The 22,775-nt window shown below is 38.8% G+C and overlaps 1 protein-coding gene across 7 annotated transcripts in view; it reads left to right on the top strand.

The window, feature by feature from the left end:
* schip1 (schwannomin interacting protein 1) overlaps window positions 1–12,253 on the top strand; it is a 221,218-nt gene extending 208,965 nt beyond the window's left edge. For all 7 annotated transcript variants that reach the window (XM_035953303.2, XM_035953304.2, XM_023281229.3 and 4 more), the window contains 6 exons: window positions 2,008–2,126; window positions 3,758–3,875; window positions 4,477–4,674; window positions 8,677–8,800; window positions 9,488–9,581; window positions 11,317–12,253. In XM_035953303.2, the coding sequence (XP_035809196.2) occupies window positions 2,008–2,126; window positions 3,758–3,875; window positions 4,477–4,674; window positions 8,677–8,800; window positions 9,488–9,581; window positions 11,317–11,368 (705 nt within the window). In that variant the 3' untranslated portion in view covers window positions 11,369–12,253. The remainder of the gene's footprint in view (window positions 1–2,007; window positions 2,127–3,757; window positions 3,876–4,476; window positions 4,675–8,676; window positions 8,801–9,487; window positions 9,582–11,316) is intronic.
* Window positions 12,254–22,775: the final 10,522 nt, after the last annotated feature.

Consider the following 22,775-nt stretch of genomic DNA (forward strand, 5'->3'; position numbering starts at 1 on the left):
AATCAGAATCAGAAATACTTCATTGATCCCCGAGGGGAAATCATCTTGAAGAAGTTGCTTCATGAAGTTATGAACATGCAGCCCTGATTATCTCACAGTGGAAGAACTGACTTTTTCCCTTGCATAAAGTTCAACTGCTGTATGTCCATGCATCAACACATAGCCAAGCTAGCAGAGACAGTATGAGGCCTTGCATTTACCAACTGCTATAAAGCTGAGCTGGATAGGTTAGGGTGATGCTGGTATTTCATGCAAAAACTCCCCTGTGCCTTCCTCAGTGTGTTAAGCTTCCATCCTGGCCAGCCTTCATTTTTTAATCTGTTCTTAGCCCTCGCCACATGAGGGGAACTTTCAGTTAACAATGCTCAGTGAACCTGCTGCTTCTGGTTTCATCTTTGCTCGGAGCAACTGTTCAGCCGAGTAACTTGACTGACAGCTTTGTTGTAGTCGGTAGGAGTGATGTATGTGTACAAAAATGTGTTTGACCTGCACTGTACCACACATGCTGCCGCTGCGCCTTTGAAGCAATGAATCGAAACTTTCAAGTACGTTCATCTTGATTCCCCAGGCAATCTTTCAAACAGACACACAAAAGGAGCAGTGCCAGGTCCACTCCTCTACATACCAGTGTGTGCGCTGGCGGTGCCAAGAGCGTCTTGCGGCCTCTTGTGTGGAATGGGATTATGTTAATTTGTCCTTGGTGAAGGCACTCTCACCAATGCCTGCACACAATTGTCAAGAGAGAGATAGACAGTGCGAGAGCAAAGGAGCTGAGAAAATGAGTGGGAGAGAGGTGAAGGTACGATGAGTGATCTGGAGAGGGAAGAACAGAGTGAACTGCAGAGAGATAGCTTGATGGAAGGACTAGGAGAGGCCCGGGGCTCAAAGGAAAGAAAGTGGAGAAGAGTGGAATTGGGGATAATGAGGAAGAGAGGGAAAGACAAATGACTGGTGTGGCTGAATCAGGTGAATAAAGAAAGGATGGGGATGTGAGATGAAGAAGATGAAAGATTTATGGAGGAGTAAGTGGAAAGGGGTGAAAAAGAGAAGGAGGTAGACCCAAAAAGGGAGGGATAGTGGTTACACTCCAGGCTAACACCATCTCCTCTCTGCGCAGAACATTTTCACCTTGATTCTACTTTCTTTTAGCCTCAAATTTGAAAATACAGACCAGAAATATGGGAAACTTAATGCTACTCATCCTCTGCCTCGTTATGCATTGTTTTGCTAATTAAAAATTCACAAGTCAAATAGTTTGGAAAGCAGTTAAATAAATCTCCAAATCTGCTGTAGTAGTGAGCAAACAAAAACAGTGTTTTGCAGAGTGCCTCAATGGTTGTTTCCATCTCAGTTGGATGTTTAAATCTCTTATCAGCACAGATAAGACAGGAAACTGGTGCACATGAGTGTGAGTGAAGTGCTGCCAAACCTGAAGCTGTCCAGAGTTACAAATTTGTGGTTTGGACAATTGAAAGTAACTCTGAAATTCTGTGAGGCTGTGATTCCTGCAGTTTTAAGCATGGATGAGATTATTCTTGCAGTTTTGCCTCCTGAGTTTGCCATATGTAAACCGAGCCTTGTATGAGAAGGCCTGGCACAGTATCTGAGTGTTTACTGGTTATTCTCTGAGGCAACAGTACCACCTGCTGGTGAATACTAGTAATGCCGACTTTTAATGATCTCCACTGAGATACTTCACACATCTTTTTTCAGTACATCAGCTGACTCCACACTTTGTATTAGAGCTTGCAAAGATGACACTGAACCTCTTATTGCAAATTAAGAAGAGGCTGCTGTTATTTATATGCTTGTCCCAGTGAGTGGTACTGTCAGAAAGTGCTCCGGGTAACAGCGCTTTCTATTTCTGCACACCGCTCGTCCTGTGGGAGAAGAGAGTTAGGGTGATGGGGATGTAGCATGTATGGCAACGACTTGCCCTCATTTTGAATATCAGTTATCAAATAGATCCATGAAAAGTAACCCAATCTTGTTAATCTTCTGTTGCAGGCCCAGAAGAATGAGAGGGAGTCTATCAGGCAGAAGTTGGCCCTGGGCAGTTTCTTCGATGATGGGCCAGGCATCTACACCAGCTGCAGCAAGAGTGGCAAACCCAGCCTGTCCTCACGGTGAGACTTCTGACATATTACGTCGTTCTGAACCAAAAAGCATGTGACAGATACTTGGAAAACACAAGAGTTTGGTTGTCTATTTTTTCCCTTTTTTTTGTGATCTGATAATTCTCTGAATGACGATGCACTGAAAGGGGATCCTAAAAAAGTCAATAAAGATGAAAAAGTGAAGTGTATGAATCTATAAGTTCAGATTTACTGTCAGAGGTACTGTATATAAAGAACAAAGGGGGAGAGGGGGTGAGAATGACAGGAAGGAGAGAGGAGCAGTATGAATGAGAGATGAAATCAGCACTTGTGGCTCTCACTTCCTAAAAGAAACCTACATGAATGCACACACACACACACACACACACACACACACACACACACACACACACACACACACACACACACACACACACACACACACACACACACACACACACATACACACGTATAATGCTGCTGCCTCCTACACAATACCTTCCTGGAACTAGATGTCCTGTAAACACTGCGGTGCTCATCGTGTTCATGTGATTCAAATCCCGGCAATTTCTCAATATTGCTGATTAATAGTGATGGACTACAGGGAAACAGTCAGATGGCAGCGCTGTCTGAAAAGACACTTATCTGGGGCGCTGAGTTCTGAAAATGCCATATTAGAGCCAGAATTAGCTTGAAATATCAGGCTGATCTTATGGCATTTCTCATATATTATCAGATATTTTTAATAAAAATAAATTATTTGAAAAATTGCATCCAAGATATGTTCTGAACACGAGATCTTACAGTGTTCTCTTCTAAAATAGCACAAACATATTGTTGGTATTTGTGTCCTGCAATTTCTCTCTATTTGTCTGCTGGCCTATTCACCAATACTAATATATCTGAACTAAGTTAATGTCAGTGAGGCTCCGCACTGTTTGTTATTGAACAACAGTTTATCATCTTCTGGTTGTCAAAAAAGTCACTGGACACTTTAACGGCTCCTAAGATCTATTAAATTGGAGTTACAGGGGGAGTTTTGACGCTCCCCCTCTAGAAACAAACAATCGACCACTCAGGTCCTGTTTTAATTGGGACTGATTGGATCTATGCTGTGTAATCAATCAGGCCTGTTTGTAATTACTGCATTGAATAAGCAGATTATTGATCCGCAGTGGGATGGACCTACACCTTGTGATATTCTGCTCTTTCATGGCACAAACACTCCCCCTCTGGTCCTAGACAGATTGCATCAGACCTACCGGAAACCTCTTGGATCGATTCACATTGGAGACGAGAGGGGAGATAATTAAAAACACAAACCCTCCTTAATTTTGTCTTCAGTCTGCTCTGGTGATGAAAGCAGAGAGTCTTGTCGTTATTTTTCTGTTTTTCTCTCCTTATTTCTGTCTTTTAACACATTAAGGTCCTGTTTGTGTGTTTGCAGCGCTCTAAATGCTCCATTGGAGCACTTTGTTGAACTCATCACAGGTCGTTTGCGTTAGCAGCAGTGCTGTTGACATTGCTGTCTGTTTTGGCTCTGGTCCAAGTCAATTACCACAGAAGCAGCTGACAGTTGAACTGACTTGACATGTTATCTGCTTTTATGCTAATATCACTTTTCCATGTGTTTCTCTGTCTCTTTCTGTGTCTCCCTGCAGGCTGCAGAGCGGCATGAACTTACAGATCTGTTTTGTCAATGACAGTGGTAGCGATAAGGACAGCGATGCAGATGACAGCAAGACAGAGACGAGTCTGGACACACCTCTGTCCCCCATGGTATGACGTGTTCACATGGTGTTAACCTCCACTACAATATTATAATGTATTCACTACAAAATCTGTATTATTGATGGTGTGAAAGTAGCAAAGATTCGATCATGTGAAAGCAAACAAGACAGAACAAGAATGAAAGCAGTAAAATAGGAGATATTCATAATGAATCAGAGAGATAGCTGGCGTTTGCTTTATGAATGTCTCTGTACACGTTTTCTGGCCAGTTAGCCAGTTCACGGGCATCAAATGAGAGGTGAATTGGTATATGCTCGCTGTGGCCATGGATGACTGGCTGCATTAACCTCCTGTCAGCCTGAGACACGTTTAACAGGACAAGAGGGAGAAAGAGAAAAATCATCATTTCTTTACATGTTCATCCTCGTTCTCCTCATGTCCCAGCTGATGTGCAGTGATGTTACTGTCAGTGTTTAAATTTGCATACCAAAAGGCCAAGGATATATGGACATTAATCCCTTTTTTCTCTTATCTTTTCCTCTTTCCTCACCTAATTGTTGCCCCCTGTCTCTTGTGTTTACCACACATTCTTTCTCTCTGATTTCTTGTTCCTTTAATTATCTCCATTGTGTTTTTTTCCACCTTGCAGTCCAAGCAGAGTTCCTCCTACTCGGACAGGGACACCACAGAGGACGACTCGGAGTCTCTGGAGGACATGGACTTCTTGAGTCGACAGAAGAAGCTGCAGGCGGAGGCGAAGCTGGCCCTGGCTATGGCCAAACCCATGGCCAAGATGCAGGTGGAGGTGGAGAAACAGAATCGCAAAAAGTCACCAGTGGCCGACCTGGTCAGTACCACAAATATGATGCTGATGCTTTGACAAAAGTGTGAAATGGGACTCTCATATTCTCTGACATTTTAGATTGAATGACCTGGGCCTTATATTGATATTGTTAGTAAAACAAAAAAAACATCTGAAGATCAAGGCCATGATGTTTGCTCTTTGTTTCAAACATCAGGTGGCCAAAAACCAGTTATTGCAGCACTTTCAACAATATATCAAATGTGTCAGCTGATTATTCAGTTTCATCAGTTACACCAATGATATCCGAGGCATACACTGTTTGTAAAAGACCGTCAGTATAAATAATTTAACAGCCAATGCTCTCAGTGTCATGTAAACAACTGCAGTTCTGTAGAAGCTTTTAGATGACTGCTCAGAGCAAGTCTACATTGTATCTGTTGATAACAAAAGCTTTCTTACTCTGACGTATTCTTTTGATGTGCTGTAAATTTGACATAAGTTATTTTATTTATCATAGACATTATATTATATTATTGGTTTTGTACTACTGATGTAACAGAACATACTAATGATCATACTAATAATTTAGGAAGAAGCTTCCGAAAGTGTCCCTTTGGAATGTAACTAAAATAGCCGATTTCATCAACAGTATGGTGCATTAAATGGGCATTTTTCAGACAAAGCTTACATCAGCATCTTATAGAAACAAATCATAGTCACTGCCCACCTTCCCCTCCACTGTTCGCTCTCCTCCTCATGTCCCATTTAGACCGAGGAAGGTGACGATGACCCCGCTCATCATTATTTCATTCATTTTTATCTGCCCCACTGCCTCCTCAGGAGCACACACTCACACATCCACAGCGTCAGACTCTGCACACATTATATTTCCACCCGGACTCTCCGGCAGAAACCGTTTTACTTATTCAGAGAAGAGAAGGGCAGCTCGACCGGCTCCATCTATAATTCATGCTCCGGAAAGCATCGACTTGGGTGTTTAGGGATGTAGCAGTGCTCAGCAGTCAGAAGACATCACTGTCACATCCAGACTGAACACAAATGAATGCTAAGATGTATTAAGGGTGCAGCTTCTTGCAGTGTCCACAACACCAGAGACCTATTAAACTGCAGTCATTATGGATGCTAACTTGCTTCTCTAGGAGTGCTTGTATCACATTGGACACTTCTACAGTTGTGGAACTAATTTGGAAAGAATACATAGAAAATTAGTCTAATACTTTTTCTTAGTCATATTATTAAGTCAGCAAACTACCAGCACAGCTACACAAATTCCACTAGTCAGTTTTAAAACCTCAAAGCTAATTTTTAAATAGGGCAAAAAAACTTGGCGAGGTAAATGAGGTCATAAATAGTTAAAATTATAAAATAAATAGTTAAAGCATTCTACTAAAAGTGCACACAAAAAAAGCTAAAAAATAGTAAATAGTTAAAACTGGTTACTTAAAAGAAACGTAAATAGCTACAAGTAATTCATTAGTGGTGTCAGTAAAGGGTTATTTAAGCTGATCTGGTAAATAGGTGGAGGGGTTAGAAAAATACATCTAATAAAAGATCAGGAATCACTGCCTTTAATTCAGTTCCAAATAAACTGGATTGTCCCGCCTGCTTGTCAAGGACAAAGCATGGGAATTCAGCCAGCATAGTAAGCTCACACCCAACTGTCTGACTGTGCGCTGGGTTTTCCTAAATCTACAAACAGAATCACTGAGAGAAAGACAGAAAGTCAGCGAGAGGAGAGAAAAATAATGGTGGAGAGATTTCACTGTAACACCTCAATTCTCTCTCCCCAATTCACTCAGCGCGGTTCCTCAAATCTGACACCGAGTCATCGCTGGAGATCAGCTCAGTGGTATTGAATGCTTACACTGTAATTTACAATTAGTAGGATCATCAATCAGCCACAGAAACTCACACTGCAGTCAGCAGCTGAGTCACAACTAATACTAATCTACAACCTTTCCCATCACCCTGCTCACGTTGTCTTTGACATCACATTCATCTCTATGTCACTCTTAAGTCACTTACTTGTGCAAGTCCAGTTAGCCAAAACTGAAACTGACACATATCAGCCCCCAATACAGTTGCATCAGTACCAATGTGAAAGTGAAAGAATGGTGAGGAACCAGCAAGAAGAGTCAGCCAGACGCCCACGCTTGCCAGCAGTGTGGCGCATACAAAGAGAAAGAGAGCGTGCACGTTCTCTCACCTACTGTTTATCAAGTAGGAATGATAGAAAGAGAACATGGGTGCAGGATGGAAAGAGAAAGAAGTTAGACCGGTTGGGTGAAAGAGTTTTACTGAGGGAGAATCAAGAAGCCCAAATGATTTGCTCATGTCCGCCTGAGAAAAGCACACGCAACGCTGTGATGCTTGTGTTTTCATGGCCTGTGGTGGCTTCACTGAGAGGTCAACAGCTGGTGTCATTGTGTCAATAATTTGTAAACAAAACCAGCAGAAGCAATAGGGAAAGTTTAAGAAAAGCACATTCATGTACAACACAGCAGAAATCCTTGCATTGTGAAGTAAATACTGAAGAAGAAAACACATTGTTTGGAGATTTTTGCAAAGACGCTTCTGTAGAGTCCTGGGATTTTGTGACAAAGGATGAAATGCAAGGGAATTTAAAAGTTTTCAAGATAGTAAATATACAATGAGATATGATGTAAAATGAAACAGGTGAGTCTGTTTCATTTTACTGGTCATTCATTTTGCTGGTCTCTGCTGGAGAGATTAAACTCCACAGAGCCACTGCATTCATTTGGTTTGTTTACACCATAAACCTGTTTGTGACCAAACAGCAGCGCCTGCTTGGAATCCCCTAACTTTACAGTCTCCCTACACCGAGAGGTGAACGCCCCAAAGAAAGACTGATATTCCCTTTTGGTTCATGGGGGAAACAAGAAACGGAAAAAAACAAGTTGTTTTTCAGTGCTTACTCTTTTATTTACCAATGTGGTTTAATTTGTCTTCTCTTACCCTGCTGATTATTTATGCCGCTGTGGGTTTTAACCAGATTTATATTCTATATTACCGGTACATATATTTTCAGTGATTGGACTATTCCTATTTCTAAATTTTATTTATTAGTATTATTATTTTTATTGTGTATTTTTATAGACTAATTGGTTTTTTAACTTTATTTATTGTATTGTTCATTTTATTCTCTTTTACCCTTTATTCACTTATTTATGTATCTATTTTACTTTTTGTTATTATTCCTATTATAAAATTGTTTTTTTCTTTTATTCTACATGTTTTTCTTCCCTTACTTGCATGTAGATAGATAGATAGATAGATAGATAGATAGATAGATAGATAGATAGATAGATAGATAGATAGATAGATAGATAGATAGATAGATAGATAGATAGATAGATGATAGATAGATAGATAGATAGATAGATAGATAGATAGATAGATAGATAGATAGTTTATTAATCCCAAGGGAAATTCAAGTGTTGTGGATGTGGCACTGTGTACTAATTTATTTTGAGCATCTTTTGCCATGTTTGCACTGACCAGTCTTCCGTTCTTACTGAGTATCCTTCTTTCTTTTTTCTGCTGAAAGGTGCCATATAAATAAAGATACTATTATTATTATTGTTATTATTATTATTATTATTATTATTATTATTATTATTATTATTATTATTATTATTATTATTATTATTATTATTATTATTGTTAAACTGTCAAAGAAAATCCGCCTGACCTCACATTCAAGAATATAAAACCAGTGACTTTTTGATTGTACAATAATTAAGAGTTTCATTGAAATCCACCAACTGCCATTCTTTATACATAATGCAGATGTAGAAAGACACTTCTGAGCTCATTTTCTCAGTTTTATATAATAATAGAGCCATTCAGGTTACAACAGTGTGGTCCTTCTGTTGCAAACTCGGTAAATAAAGTGTGCTTTTATCTACATCATAAGGTGTCAGTCTCCAAATAGAGAACGCACGATGTGTCATTGATTTTTCTTTCATTTTCTCATGTCTCTTTATGTGTTTTTAATGGCAGCTTCCACACATGCCTCACATCAGCGAGTGTCTAATGAAAAGAAGCCTGAAGCCAACTGACTTGAGAGACATGACACTGGGGCAGCTCCAGGTTATAGTCAACGACCTGCACTCCCAGATTGAAAGTGAGTTGACCGCACACACACAGAAAACAAGCACAAAGTCACTGACCTCTACTTTCAAATGCAGAAATGAGCAAGACAGCAAACGGGGAAAAACATGCACATGCATACTGACCCTTACTCTTCTCAGTGGATGTGAAAGTACTTTATATATGTTAGTCACTTCAAAGAGCTGTACCAGTTAACTCCTTCCCCCTGAGCATTTACTGTTACCGTACTGTACACATCATTGATCCTTGTACTGGTGGATGAATAATCTCTCATCTTACACAAAACAGCTCCACAAAAAAAAAAAAAAAGTCCCCACAAGTCCAAAAACAGGAGCTAGTTTTTACTTACAAAGCAGACTTTCCCCTCAAAAATCTCTTTAATGTTTGTCTCATATTTTCTGGTCAGAGCTGAGGGAACAATAGAAACATGTGATGTGAAAACAACCACAACCGCAGATGTGTGGTCTGATTGTTGGTGCTCATCCAGTTTTCATTAGCACTGAGGTCATTTTTTGAAAGCAAAGTGGGAGGATTTCAGCGCCCACCTACAGTATGTCATGTATGTTTAATGTCTGTCATGAGATTCACAATAAAATATGCTTCATCTGCTGTGGCAATTTGTGGTGTTTTGCATTTTTCTGAAATTTATGATGACAACATTTTGTTTTTTTGGTTTTCGTCCAATTATTTATCACTTCAGGTCTGAATGAGGAGCTTGTACAGTTGCTACTGATTCGGGATGAATTACACATGGAGCAAGATGCCATGCTGGTTGACATAGAGGACCTCACCAGGTGATGAAGCACCTCAGAAAGACCATATTTACTGCATTTACCAGATTTTTTTTAACTTATGTTCATGCTTGAGAAAAAAAATCCTTCTGAACAACAAATAATGAATGAATATTTTGTTTATTGTCAAGAAATCTCATGAAAAAAAAACAACACAAACACATTAGTCCTTTTTTTTTTTTTTTTTTTTTAAAAAAACATTTTCTCACTTGTTGTATATATATAAGCACTCTCTGTTAATCGTTTTCACTCCTGTCTGGAAAAACATGTAATTGTCAGTTTCATTTTATTTAGAGCAAAATGAGTCCACACATTTTTCTTCTTTGTCAAAACCTACAATACCCAAAATGCAGTCTGCTCTTAGATTTCACACTGCTCCCTCTGTCTGGTTTTATTTATCTGTTCTTTGTACATCTGCAGTAGTTCTCCTGAAGACTTGTAAACATTTTGACATGTAAAATCAGTGGAGTTCCCCAAACATTACTCAAATGAGAAAACAATAATGCACATTTTAGGGACTACTTTCTGATGTGGACTTAGTTTTAACACTTCAGGCTGCAGGAGGGTGAATTAAATGTTGTATGCATTCATTTTTTCTAATTAAAATGTTCACATTGTGCTAATACATGTGAACATGAACAAACATGTCACCCAGTACGTCTCTGCGTCTCACTGATGAGCTTTAGTAGTTTTCGGACTAGAGTGAGAATCTGGCAGAGAGGATTGAGCTACATTCAGCATGACTTTTATGTAGGGCCAGTTTCTTGTTGGTTTTGGCCTTTTCTTGGGATTTGTTGACAGTGATGAAAATATAGAATGTCTGCATTTTAAGCAAAAAGGACCAAGCCACAACAGTGTGACTTTACAGATTTACAGTAATGAGGAGAGGAAGTAGTGGGTGATGGGGAGGAACAATGAAAGTGAGGATGGAGATGCAGTAGTCAACTGGTTAGGCTGGTCTGGGACCTCTTGGCTTTTGGGGGCGTTGGGGAGGAGACTCAGGACAGTGTTTAGCCTTGATTATACTCCACTGTGGACATGCACACAGACAACTGTGAACACTACAGAAACATGGTTGTTTTTATTCCACTGCTTTCTCTTCTGCTTGGCATCAGCTTGGAGGATTTCCTTCCGTACATGAGCAGTAGACCATCATCTACATATTCCACACATGTGCACTATCAGAGTGCTGCTGCATGGACACAAATGTTGGGCGGCACACTGATGTCAATCGAGGGGTCCAAACTGATAAAATTTGCATCACATAGACCCTTCTTTCCTCATGGAGGCGGCCAAAAATGTTACCCAGATACCGCAGTACAAGAGCCCTGTTCAGCCTTCACATAAAAGTGGAAGTATGAGCTTGTCTGAGTTTATCGCCAGAACAAGGTGACAATCATCAAAAAAAGGCTGAAGCAAAGGAAATTTGTCCTTCTTTCCATGTCTACCCCTCTTCTATTTTACTGGCAATCATATTGTCCAACTCCAAGGATACTCAGTGTATATATATATATATATATATATATATATATATATATATATATATATATATATATATATATATATATATATATATATATATATATATATATAGCACCATTCAAAAGTTTGGGGTCACCCAGGCAATTTCATGCTTTCCGTGTAAACTCCCACTTTTATCCATGTGCTAACATAACTGCACAGGGTTTAAAATGTTAACTTCATTAAATGACACCAATTTCTCTTCTCTCTTTTCCAGGCATGCCGAGAGCCAGCAGAAACATTTGGCTGAGAAAACCCTATCCAAATAAGATGCCTGTCCCCGCTCCACTCTGCTTCCCTCTGCCAAGCTTAGTCCCTTGCTCCAAAACAAACTTTCCCCTTTCCGGCCATTCCACCTCTGCCCCACGTCGATCCAAACCTTTCCCCGCTTGTCCTAAGTATTTTGCTCCTCGCTGCTTCCCTGTTTCCCCTCCTGTCTGCCTTCCTGTCCAAACTCACTGACTCCAGCAGTAGCAGCAGCAGCAGCAGCAGCAGCACAGAAGAAGGCCACCCCTCTTTCATTTGCTTCTGTGGTTTTCTCTCAGCGCTAAGGATGGAGTAGCGCTGGGAGAGGAGGAAACTGATTGTGTGTTGTCATGGATTCTGTCCCCAGCTTCCTGTGCAGTGATCGGCCTTGCTTTGCTATTGTTTCTTTTTAACTTTCTACATTCACCACTAAATTATAACTGTTCAAATTCAAAAATTGTGGGAAAAAAGTAAAATAATAGTGAAAAATTTAGTAGAAAGTCAGTCATGAGAAAAAAGAAACAACATTGTGTAAAAAAGAAAAAAACGATGGAAAACTAACTTCTTCAGAACCATTTTAAGTTGGACAGTACTTTTAAAGTATTTCAAAGTCGACCCGTTTTTATTCTGCACAAATGGTAGTTTTCAACTGAGAAATGTTCATTTGAAGGTGCTAAAAGAGTGTAAAGGAAACATGCCTGCCTTGTAGTGGAGTTGTAGATTTTGGTAATACGTTCACTCTAATTGCTCTTCAACATTTTGTGAATGTTGATTTTCTGACACGAGTCATTTTAAATGAATAAGTGTGTTAATATCGTTTTCATCCTATTGTATTCAGATACTTTATTTGAGGGAAGAAATGTTTATGTACAGATATGTAAAATAAAGAATAAACTTTGTTTCATATATGTTGGTTTTGCTGTGCACTTTGTTGGCTTTATACATGTGCTTGTTGCTGCATGTCGACTTGAAGCATTGTTGCTCTTTCAAATGAGCTTCCTCTTTCTAATGAACACAGGAAGTGCAATCACCGGTCGAGAGAGAGAATACAAAACATCACCACACGTAGTATGACTCAACTGCCTCTGTTTCGGTCTTGCCTCATCATGACACTTTTGTTTGTTTCCCATTCTCTCAGTGGGGTTGGTTTGCTGCTCTTAAAGGGACTCGGTATTAATTTTGGGCAACCCCTTTAAGGAATTTTTCCTTCATGTGAAAAACTGACTCGTGATCTTAAAATTTAAGATGAATTGGTCACTTGTGGTATAAGGTAAAGCTATAAAAAGATACAGAGATGAGTCTATATGACTGTAAGTGTTTGGTAATGATTACAATGTTCTTTTTTCATGGTTAGCCATACGTGTGAGTATATGCTGCACTTAAAGAGTGATGGTAAGTTTCGGTCTCTGATGATCTTGTCATGAAGGCAGACAAAGGCCAGGAAACTCCTGGCAACCACACACTGACCACTGCAGTTTCAGAGAATACACTTTATTTCAAAGGTGTAAAAAACACGCAAAAAAAAAAAAAATTGGACTGCAGGCTCTGAAAACCAGGACTGGCATGTGTCAGAAGGGAATGAAGTCAGGCCTTTTTAGATTCATAAGAAATTCATATTAATGTGCAATTCTCAGATACTCATTAGCAAACTTTTGACACCATCTGAAAACAAAACTACACTGGAAGTTGAAAGTTCATTCATGACTCTTTGAAACTGAAACTTAACAGAATGACCACTGGTGCTTTCGGTGGTAGCACACAGTTTTCCTCAGCGAATGGAGTTTTCCAGTCATGGAAGCGTAGAAAAATAAATTTACATTATTGTGAGCATTTTAAAGACTTCAAAATGACTTTATTTCCATGTATGTTAGCTACAGTTGTGTCAAACTACAACAAGCAGTAATATTTTCATTTTATGAATATTGCAATCCCATATTTTTATGGTGTTATATATGTTTATAGAGTCAAAACAGTTAGGGATAGACCAGATGGGCTGACAATTAACTAAGACAATAATTGCAATGACTGACTCTCACAATAAACTTATGTGAATAGCATTTACATGGATGAAAACCAGTGATAGAAGGTACATTTTTTACTAAACTAACATTAAAATGTTGTGTTATAAGGGAAACTCTTGCATTGGATAATTTCACATAGCCCAGAACTAGATATTTTAAGTAGAATATACTATAAGTAGACCTCAATATGCAAAACTTCCCTTTTAAGAGTGGAGTAATGTTAGATAATTATTTTATTTGTCATTACTACATTATATTGTATCTCTGGGCAAGATTTCCTTATGAAATGTGGCAGAGTGAAAGCACAAAATGTGCTACTTGAGGACAAACGTTTCAGAAATGTTGTCTCCTGTGCCTTATTTTGGCACCTTTGCGTTAGAAAAAAAGTAGTAAAACCGTTAGTGGGCGACCGTATAGCTCAACAGGTTAAGCGGGCGACCCATGTACAGAGGCTGGTCCCCGACGCAGCGGCTCGGGTTCGATTCCCGCTCGTGGCCCTTTGCTGCATGTCTTTCCCCGACTCTTCTCCCCATTTTCTGTCTGTCTCTCACTACACCTATCAAATAAAGCCAACAAAAAAAGGCCATAAAAACTACTTTAAAAAAAAAAAAACATTAGTGACAGACAGGAACAATCACACCATCCCACGTTTCCCAGCTGCTGACCAAGTCTGTTTCCGTGGGTCAGAGAGATGATGCACACGGAGTCAGAGATGATGGACATGCGACGTTATCTGTTTAAAACGTGCTGTGGCATCAATCATGATCATATGTGTGTTAATGAAATACCACAGCTGCGTCTAAGTGGCCCACACAGACTTGTTCCCATAAAACAGATGAGTGCGGGCTTACCCGTCCTTTAATTGACCGCAACAGCCCCGATCGTTGCCTAATTTCATTCTGATTCATTCTCCATCAGTTGGTGAGTTCGTCTGACTGACATCTATAACCAGGTTTGCCATCATTAACACGCAAACCTACTGCGCATGACTGAAACAGCAAAGTTTCCCAGCTCTGCTCGTTAACACTCTGGACAGGTGCAGGATAAATGTGCTAAACGCGTTAAAATATTTATTCGTTTTTTAGTGCCTTTTATTTTGTGATTCTATTTGTTTTAGTGCTTTTATTATGTATCTCTGATTTTATTTGTTGTTAGTGCTTTGATTTTGTATTTTTATATTTTATTTGTTTTTATTTTATTTGCCTTGTTCTGTGTGCATGTATGTACAGCACTTTGGTTCAATCGGTGGTTGTTAAAAGTGCTCTACAAATAAAGCTGGATTGGATTTCATTGGATTAAAATGGTAAATAGTAGTCTCTCACCTGTCTCTTGCACTTTTACGCATTTGACTTTGAGGATTTTTCTGCAGGTGTTGGCCACTGACCGAGGCTAAACATCCCATAATCTACACACAGTGCGCAATCAGTGCCAATGATTGTAGCTTTGCGTATTTTCCACTTGCCATCTTGTACTGCTGTTAAAAAGGACCAGAGGCCTGAATCCAAGCGCGCAAAACTTCCTCCGAATCTGCATGGATCTTCTCACCAATCAGCTTTGTGCAAACACAAAACAAGATGATCTCAATATTCACGATGAAGCAGGGGCGATTCTTGGATCAGAGGTTTAGGGGTGCTGAGCAGTGTTGCCAACTTAGCGACTTTCTCGCTAAATCTGGTGACTTTCCAAAGCCTCCTGGCGACTTTTTTTTTTTTTTTTTTTTTTTTTTTTTTTTTTTGTCCAAAGCCACTAGTGACAAATCTAGCCACCTTTTCTGACGTCAGTGGCGGATCTTACGTGGGGGCAGTGCCCCCCCTCCCCCGCCGTGATCTGATTGGCCACCCCGTGCCCCGTGTGAAATTCCGATTTCCGACGCTCCTGAACGCAACTTCGTTGTCCGACTGAAACTGAATGCACCAATGACGTTAGTTTGATCTTTTAGTTGTATTTCGTTTGGATTTGAAGAAGCTTTGAAGACGTTTCCTGATGCCGGAGGAGAAGACGAGCAGCTTTGTACCTTTGTGGTAAGAAGACTATGGCCGTTTCTCAGTACGTAACTGTCCGGTGCTTACATTCTGACGTACTCGTGAAACGTCATCATCGCGACTGCATCGGACCAGGCTGGTGTGCACAGATATGAATAAGTAGACAGGACACGTCCATAGATATGAATGAGTAGATAGGACACGTCCCTTTGAGCTGCGTGCTACTGCGAGGCTAAGCTAGGTGGGGGCAAAGTTTCAGTGTAGACAGCGTGAAAACGGAAAAACAACAAGTATGCCGGCTCACTGTGCTGCATACAGTTACACACTACGTCGTACGATTGCAACAAGGAAACTTGGAATGACTTTTCATAGGTAAGAATAGTTTTTGGCTCTTTTTTCATTATGAAATCTTCTTGAGAGCTTCCAGTCTATGAGAGCTAACTAGTTAGCCACTAGCAAAACACTAACGCGAGTTAGCAGCTTGACAACCAAATACCAGACGATTAATAGTAGCTGTAGTATAGTTGTACAAGCAGTAGTAGTAATACTAAAAGTACAAGCAGCAGTAGTAGTAAAAACAGCTGTTAGAGTCGTAGAAGTAGTATCAGCATTTGTAATAGTATTACAAGTTGTAGTAGCAGTGCCAGGATCAGCAGCAGTTACTGTACTACCACTACTACTAGTAGTAGTCAAATTGCTATTACTACCACCAATATTACCAATAGTAGTTATAAAGCCTAACTCATGTATATCCAGATTACCGTCTATGTTCTTCCTCCAAACCCATTTTATGATTGGGATTACAGGCAGTTCTTTAGGACTGCTCTCAAATAATTGAAATGTTACTAAACAAGGTTATACTTATCAAATTAAATAGCTCTGGTCTCCAGTATATTAGCTAATTCGGTTCTTTGGACTTAATTTATTTGCATGATTTCTTTTTTGTACTTTTCTTACTCCATGTAGATTTCCACTTTTCATAGTCCACTTTTAAAAGTTCAGCAGACAGGTGCTCTGCTTTTGAGTGTGATGATGTCGTCGGTGATGTGGAGAGTGAAGTTTCCATTTCAGCCACAGTGTGCTTCAGAGTTGGACTTGATGTTTGAAATACTGACCGACAGCTCAGATTTAACTGTCTGTAGTTCCGTTTTGATGGATGTTAAACTTTCACTCAAAGCCGCCAGGAGCTGAGTCTTTAAAATAACCACCGTCTCGTTACAGAGTGAAAGTAGCCGTTCCTCCTGAAGGTCAGAGATTGCAGCATCTGAGGGCCTCTTCCAAAGAAGACGTAGTTGATGAAGGCGTTCTGGAGCAGGACCAGAAAGACCACGACCAAGCAGCCTTGAGATCTTAGGCAGCGTCTCCCTGAGGTGGGTGTCAACAGAGTTCATGGTCAGGTCTGTGGTAATCCCATCAAAAAACAAAACAGAAAAAAATCTAGATTATAAATCAACATGTAACCAAAGCACTCTGTGTATAACATCATAGTACAGGATGTAGTTCAGAAAATGTCAAAGTACAGTATACTTTTCAAGAATAACATAGTATAGCCTGTAGTTCATAGTATAGCATGTTGGCAAAAAAACCAACTGATTATTATGTGGTTCAAAAAGTGCAAAATGATAGTATGTTGCCTAAAATTGTCTTGTATGATATGTGGTTCAAAAAATGTCATAGTGCAGTATATTGTCAAAATAGTATGTTATTCAAGAAAACATCAGAGTATAATATGTCATCTAAAAAATGCCAGAGAATAATATTTCATTGTAAAAGTATAGTAATTTGTAAAACTGTTCAAATTCTTATAATATGTTGCTAAAAAACAACTAAAAAAACCTAAAACAAAAAAAAGTCATAGTAATATGTCAACTAAAAAAACGTCATAGTATAGAGTGTTGCCCAACAAACATCGTAGTATAGCATGTCGCTCTAAAAACGTCATCGTATAGCCTTTAGTCCACAAAACGTTATGTCCCGGCTGTCTGAAGTAGGTGAGGAGCAACACAAAAACAGTCCAAACGCTGGTTTCCAGAGGGTTAGACGAGTATTTATCTGAAGGAGTAGGTTTACAACAACACAACAAGTGAGGAGGTTAAAAGCAAATGTGTGTTAGTAAAATAAAAATAAATAAACAGAACTAAAAGTGAACTTCATGTTGACATTGATGGGCATTCCAACCAGGAACAAAGTAAAAGATCATCAATACGAAAAAAACCTCTTCCTGTTCACCTCTTAAAACCCAAAAACACACTGCAGTAGCACCCTAAACTAAAACTACCAATGGGTTCCCTGTTTTCCTTTCTGAACAATTCAAAGGTCCCTCTCTATCTCCCCAGACATCCACCAACCACTGGAACACATCTCCAAAGTTCTACTGGGCCAGCTCAGCTTCCCCTCAGAAGAAGTGCTGCCACCTGCCAGATGAAGGAGCCTTTTGAGAGGCAGCTGGCATCGTGATTGGACTGTACTTTGGTCTGTTCCAATCCAGCTTCAGCTCCAGAGACGGCAGGCGGGACGAGTCAACGGAGGCCGGGTGGACGAAGGCATGCAGCTGAGTACAATCCAGAAAACAACAGAGGAGGAGTGCAGGGGTCCAGGGCCAAAACAGAGTAGCATCGTATGTCTCTTAGAAAACATCATAGTATAGCCTTTGCTATGAAAAAACGCTATCATATACATCGTGTATTGTACAAATAACAAGTCAAAGGAAAGAGACATACATTGTAGAATTGTAGTAATTGTGGGCTGACTGATTTACTGATTATCAGTATTTTATTTTTTACTGATTTATGGTAATAAATCAATTTAAAAATGGTGCTACTTTGGCTCTGAACCTTTATCTACCTGTGGTCGCTCTGTCTTCTGGAGTGATTTGATAGGTTATACGTCACGAATAAAACTCCTTTAACTTAACATCTGTAAACAAAACAAAAACGTATCAGCAAAGTTTTCTGTTAGAGTTTGTGTTCTTGTAAGTTTAACTCCAAGTTTTTAAATACTTTCATTTACTGCAAATGAATATCTACTCCAAATGTCTCACTAATAATCATTATCAGCCTTAAAAACCCACAAAACACCCCTCTATACTGGACCACACTTAGTACAGTCCGGTTCCCCCTTCTATAAATCTGCTTGGAATCTTCCACTTCCTGTTTGTCAAAGTGGCCTTCTACCTGGACAGGTTTTGTTGGAGCTCATGCAACAAACATTTTGGGTAACTGCACTTTAATATGGATGGATGACACTGAATTAGAGTCTGTTTTAATGAGACTGAGTTAAGATGTGTAGCTCTGTCATTAAATAGGAAATTATTTCTCAGTATTCACAGAGAACAAGTCTGAAATGTTTGCTAGGTTAGCGTCCCACATGTTCTTTGGCTCAGCTAAAGCTAACTCTCTCCAACTTCTGGATCTCTTGAGTTGCTTGTTGTTAAAATATCTTGCTAGAGGTGCTGAAGCTCAGAAAGTCTGAGATGTTTGTTCAAAATAAGCTAATTCTCAAGTCTGATCTGAATTGTCCTCTTTTGTTTGAACTTTCCCTAAACTTAGGAGTTAATGACAGAGCAGCACATTCAGACTCAGTCTCATTTATGTAGAGATTAAACTTCAGTGTCATTCATTGATGTTAAAGTGCAGTTTTTCAAATGTTTGTTGCACATGCTCCCGACCAAACCAGTCCAGGTGGAAGATGATGTGAAGAGAAAGCTCCAGAGGATGAATATCACACATTTACGTTGGAAATAAATGTCCTTTAATTAGACATTGTCATGCAAAAGTTAGATTTCCCTTTAATGATGTTCAAATCTTTGTTGAGTGTTTTGTTGATGTTGGTTTCTAAATGTTTTCTGACACTCGGCCCCAAAGATTAAAACCTTTTACGGCTCACAAGCTGCAACAATTCACACATTATCAACTATCTTTCTGACTAAACTAAGATAAAAAGTGAAAAACTTCCTGATTCCTGCATCATGAATGTAAATCTTTTTGGTTTTTATGACAGTAAACTGAATATTTTTGGGTTTGACATTTTATAAGCCAAAACAAGAAATGAATTACTGGAGAAAACAAGCAACAGATTAATGGTCAAAGAAAATGTGTTTTCCAACATATATGGCTGAATTACTCCAACATTACAAGATACATACAATTTGAAATCAATTTTATTAATATAACACCGATTACAGGTCAAATTGTCTCAAGACACTTTATTTTTACATTTTTCTGTCATATTTAAAATATGACAAATTAAGAAATGTAAACCTCTTGACTAATCCAATTTATCATTTGTTTTTTAAGAGACTAATCGACAACTAAAATAACTTTCTCCACTAAAACTAATAAACATGAGGTCATATAGAAGGAAGAGTTTTAAATACTGCAGTCCGACGATGACAAGAATAAAGTTTGTCAACAAAAACTAAATCTGCTGGTGGATTCCATTAAAGTCCTAATAAATGATAATAAAGTGTGATACTAAAGGTTTGTGGTGCTAAAAATGTCCAAGTGAAGATATGAAGTTGAACGTCTGGATGGAGGTTGATAAAAGTTGACCTCCCTTCATTTCTCTGGAGCGACTCCATGGATTTTATGGATGGTGGTTAAAGACCTGCTCTTCTAGTCGTCTTCCTTCTAGTCGCTGTAAAAAGTCAGTCCATCCTGGCCGACTTCAACATCTCTTCATGACAACTTGTTCTGCCTCCGACCTGGTGGAAACTCCAGAAACTCGGGAAAACCCGTGGAGACTCGAAGAACTCGTGGAGACTCGAAGAACTCGTCGGGCGGGGGAAGGTGTGGTGGGTGGTCGGGGGAGGTGGGGGAGTAGAGGGGGGAGGCCACCACCCACCTCCCCGCCTACTCTCCGCCCTGACTCCACCCAGACTCCGCCTTGGCTCCGCCCATGTGGTCACTTCAGCAACTACGATGCCAAAGGGACGACGAATTTATTTCTTTTTATCTGATCTGTAGCTCAGTGAGTTAAGGATTTGCCTATGGAGCTGCAGGTCGCTGGTTCAAGACCAGACACTTCATAAATTTTCTCAAAATCCTGACAAAGACAAACAAAGAAAAAGGCCAGTGGCGGGTCTTGAACCTGCGACCTTCCAGTCCGCAGTCTCTCTTCTTATCCCCCTGAGCTATTCGCTCAGATACTAATTCTCCTTTTTTTTGCGCATTTATCATCTATTTTTTGTCATTTTCGAGTTTTTTTTTAACTTGAGTCTCGACTCGACCGTTTTTCTCAGGAGGTTGGACTTCGGCCTTTGTGCTGGAGGGTGGAACCCTCAGTTCCAAGACTTTCCAAAGCCTCCACACCTCCCGAGTCCTCAGGACCTGAGCTTTCACACAGTCTAAGGACTGAGATTTTAAAAGTTTCTCAGTACTTCTCTGTTAGTTTGAACCTTCAGACAGTCTGAGGACTGAAAACCTTAAAGTTCTTGAGTAGTTCTCTGTTAGTTTGAACCTTCAGACAGTCTGAGGACTGAAAACCTTAAAGTTCTTGAGTAGTTCTCTGTTAGTTTGAACCTTCAGACAGTCTGAGGACTGAAGTTTTAAAAGTTTCTCAGTACTTCTCTGTTAGTTTGAACTTTGTGGTTAACAGAAACCTTAAAACTTGTGACCATGAGTCTTGATTTCACATTTAGACCATCCATCTGAGTTCTTCTCAGACCTTCACCTGTGGGTTTTTTAGAAATCCTCAACAAACTTTGATTCTCTTCACTGAACAGTAAAGTTTGTGGAGATCAGAAGGTAACATTAGTTTGATCCATGCCTTCAACTACTAGTAAACTTTATCTGGAAAGCAGTTTTCTTAAATTAGTTCTTCGTAAATCTGTCCACAATCAAACCAACAACATAGAAAGAGGAAATGTTTGAAGAAACAACTTGATGTTTTCATTTCAGACTAGAAAACGCTTGAAGACCTTTATCTGTTTTTGCTCTTTTTGATCGTTTTATTGTCTCTTCTGTTTAATTTGATCTTCTAAAGTCTAACTGGTGTCTTTTCAAATGTTTTGCCTTTAGTTTGATTCTTCTTAAATGTTTAGTTTTGCTCTTTTCTCACCTTTTATTCTTTTCTAATGTCTGATTTGATTTCGAAATGTTTTGTCTTTTTAATGTTTGTTTTTTTCAAATGTTTTATCGGCTTGTTTGAAAAACTTCCTTTTCTTTCTCAATGTTTAATTTTTCGATTAAATCTTTGTTAAGGCTTTTCTTTTTAAATGTTTTACGACCTTTTAATGTTTAATTTTCTTTTTAAATGCTTCATTGTATTTTCCGTTTAATTCCTATTTAAAGTTTTATTGTCTTTAAGATGTAATTTTCTAATTTAACATTAAATTTTTTAATTAAATGTTTTTTCTTTTTAAAGGTTTAATATTCTCATTAAATGTTTTGTATTTTTTGAAATGTTTAATGTTCTTGTTTAATTGTATTTTTTAAATGTTTAATTCTCTTAAATATTTCATCTTTAATATTTTTGTTTAAAAAATTTGTTTAATTTCATAATTACATGTTTTGTATCTTCTGTTTAATTATCTAAGTATTTTGTCTGTTTAATAGAATTTAATTGTATTTAATGTTTAATTTTCTTTTAAAAAGCTTTATTGTATTAAATGTTTTTTTCCTTGATTTATTTTTTTTAAATGTAGTTTATTTCTTTAATCTTTTTTTCTGTCAAGATTTTAACCCCAACCTTAAAAATGAAACAAACCTTTAAATCACAATGAAAATACTTCTGTTGTCACAATCATGAGTTAGTCAATTATTCAGTTTATCAATTCAACTTTATTGGTTTAGCACCTTTCACACAGATGACAAAACTAAACAAGCAAAGAGAAAAAAATATGCTAAAGCTATGATTAAACCTCAAAAACATATTTAAAAAAAAAAAAAAAAAAGATTTGACATGGTAATAAAACGTGTGTCCAGGGGATGGAGGGAGTTTATTGAAGTCTTCTTGGGCTCACATGGGAAATCATTTAAAATATAAACTGGATATTCAGTCTAAGGAAACTGGAAACTGCAGAGCGACAGAAGAACCAACAATATCTCCTGTTTTCTCCTTTAATGAGTCGACTCTTCTTGTGCTTTCAGACCAAAGAACTACAGACTCTTCACAACCTGCTCAAACTCTTGGTACAGGACCTCACCACACGGGTCAAGAAGGTTTCTGTCTCATTTCTACTCTGAAGATCACCTTGTCCTGCTCAAACTGCTGACAAATGTTTCTGCTGCTCTAAAGTCTGGTCTCCAGAACTTTCTAAAAACTCTCAAAGTCTCTTCTGCTGCAGGTTGCTTTGTAGAACTGTTCCAGAAAACCTCACTAAACCACATGGAGGGGCCTCAAGATAGTCGTCCAAATGAAACCGTACAAAAACCAAACTAGTACAACCCAAATGCTAAAGTCTCCTGCAGCCTACCAGAGAACCTCTG

Source organism: Amphiprion ocellaris, chromosome 7, assembly GCF_022539595.1.
Source record: "Amphiprion ocellaris isolate individual 3 ecotype Okinawa chromosome 7, ASM2253959v1, whole genome shotgun sequence".
Taxonomy (NCBI): domain Eukaryota; kingdom Metazoa; phylum Chordata; class Actinopteri; family Pomacentridae; genus Amphiprion; species Amphiprion ocellaris.